This window comes from Coregonus lavaretus, assembly GCF_964263955.1.
Source record: "Coregonus lavaretus genome assembly, chromosome: 1".
In the NCBI taxonomy this organism is placed as follows: domain Eukaryota; kingdom Metazoa; phylum Chordata; class Actinopteri; order Salmoniformes; family Salmonidae; genus Coregonus; species Coregonus lavaretus.
Window position 1 is genome coordinate 33,644,275 of NC_139988.1, and position 2,428 is coordinate 33,646,702.

A 2,428-nucleotide genomic window follows, 5' to 3' on the forward strand; every position below is an offset into this window, starting at 1 on the left:
AGCCTAGCTATGTCACTGTAGTTAGCTGACGTTAGCTAGTTTAATATTTATCTAACGTTAGGTAACTGTGTAGTTAACTTACGTAGTTATACATCTTGCAATAGTTGGCTAGTTACATGTATAGGTTTGACGTTATAGTTATTGGATATTGTATTTTTAAGTTTAAATCCACTTAGCTGCTCAACATGAGACTAGTTAGCATTACCAATGCCATGGGCTGTCCTATGAATATAGGGAACGTTAGCTAGCTAACGTGATGGTGGAAACGACTAAAATTATAACTTTTTTTAAATCATTTAGTACGTCATATGGTACTTTAAATGCTTATTTTGTACTAACTTACTATGCATGTAATGTTAGTTAGGTATTGTGATATCAATGACCTTTATGCCAAATTAGTTGGCCTCCTGGCTAACTAGCAATGCTACAATGTAAATTTGGGGGGAACAAGGAAGGTGCACTATGGGATTGCAACTAGTTAACTACTTTTTGATCAACCAAAATAACATACTTAGTTAACGTTAATAATGTTACGTTTTAGAATGTAGCTAACTCGAGTAACTGAGTGGGGCAATCCACTGTGTTTTGAAGCACAATTTATGTACTGTAGCTAGCCAGTTTGGCGCGTTTTGATTGTGAGATGGAACTGGCTAATGCAGTGTATCTTCTCTTCCGGCTCAGGGCTACAGTTTGAAGTCAATGAAAATGAAGTGTCTGTCCAACTACGAGGAACCCCGCTTTCCATGTGGCATGGAGAAACATGTCACATACAAGGAGTCAGGCCTCAAAACCTCACCACTCATGGGATGCGTCCAAGTAGTAGTCAAACAACTCTCTCCAGGTGTCACCTCTGCCAATGTTTGCCTCAAGGATGATGTGAAAGGTGTTCACAATAAGGAGAACAACCATCATGACAGGACCCTTGACGAGGTGAACCTAGGCTGTGAAGCATTCGAGGACAGCGGTTACCTGTCTTTACAGAACAGCCAGATAGAGGACTTTTATAACGGAAAGGAACAAGGGGAGTCACTAGGACAGGATATATTCTCCCCATGTACTCCAGTTGCTGATTATCACAAGGCTAAGCATACTGCCTCTCAACTCCCCATACTGAAGTTTCAACATGCCATATGCCAAGAACTCACCAATAGCTTCAAGAGGACCCAGAGCTATGACTGGACTGTCATTAGCCGGCTAGCAGAGGACTCCGGCCTTGAAAGGGTTATTGGTGGGAATATGGGCCTTGAATGTATGGATGTTTTAAAAGCACTGCTGGAGAGGGACATGAAGCACATCCTAACCAGGATCCTGCGTCTGCTTGATGTTGACTTGATAAGGTAAACATTTGACCTTTACTGATCTTATGACAATTGTAGAGGTTTTTCAACATGAAAATAGTTTTGTACTCTTATCATATATTCATGGTAGTTTTTCTCGTTTTCGTCACAGCTGTAGAAAAGTGAGCAAGACCTGGAGAAAAATAATCTGCCAAGACAAGTCTGCACTCCGTAAATGCTACCAGGCTGAACAGAGACTCCGGGTAAGCGCTAACATTTTAAATGGGTTTCCTTTAGTCATGTATATCAGGTATCAGTGGTTTTAATTCACATTGATGGTTTAGTTTTTTAAGCTTACAGAGGCTCCCAACTTTGCTGATATGTTCTTTATTTGCATTTATTTAGAGGCCCTTTGCAGTACTTCAATCTTAATTGCCTAACCATAGGGTAATCCACTGCATGAGTATTGTATGCTAAATAGCAATGTCCTTTTTTGTTATAGGACTCAAGAACCCCTGTAGGACTGGAGAATGTGGGCTCTTTGACGCGAGACGTGACCCTGTCCAGGGTTGTAATGTCCTGCATGCAGAGAGTAGCTTCAACCCCTATCCAGAAGTCTACCAAGAGGATGCTCTCCCAGAGAGAATGCACACAGGCGCCGTACTGCTGCCAGCAATCTCGCTTCAGAGAATACCAAGAGGTGAGGGTTCCTCTATTCACTTTGCATGTGAAGGTTCAGAGGACATGATGGTGCTCAGTGTGTGTGTACTTATTGGGTTAGTCACCTTCCAATCAGTTCCAAAAAAGTCATTGACATTATGTTCATGTTACCAATGATACATATTGTGAGTTAAACTCTGTAGCCTTATACATTGTTTGGTTGTGTTCTCTAGGCTGCCAGTTCGCTGAAGCAGCACGAGTCGCTGAAGCCCTGTAAGCGCTGCGGCTCTCCAGCCAAGCACAACGCAGACGCAATGAGGGCCACCTGTACCCGCTTCAGTTGTGCCTTTGACTTCTGCACCCAGTGCCAGGGCCCCTTCCATGGCTCCTCAGCCTGCCGCATGCGGCTGACCTGGCGGTCTTGCAGCTCCAGAGCCACCCCCATCCTCATTGGCAGCGCTCGCAGCAAGCGGAACATCAGGCGCCTGTGA

General features: G+C 43.7%; 1 protein-coding gene across 1 annotated transcript; it reads left to right on the forward strand.

Annotated features, from left to right (window-relative positions):
- Positions 1 to 705: 705 nt before the first annotated feature.
- On the forward strand, positions 706 to 2,428 carry LOC311131209 (F-box only protein 5-like; the record flags this gene model as incomplete). The annotated part of the gene is made up of 4 exons (XM_084164061.1): positions 706 to 1,337; positions 1,450 to 1,540; positions 1,780 to 1,977; positions 2,171 to 2,428. 4 exons carry the CDS (start codon positions 706 to 708, stop codon positions 2,426 to 2,428), a joined length of 1,179 nt encoding a protein of 392 aa, XP_084020187.1.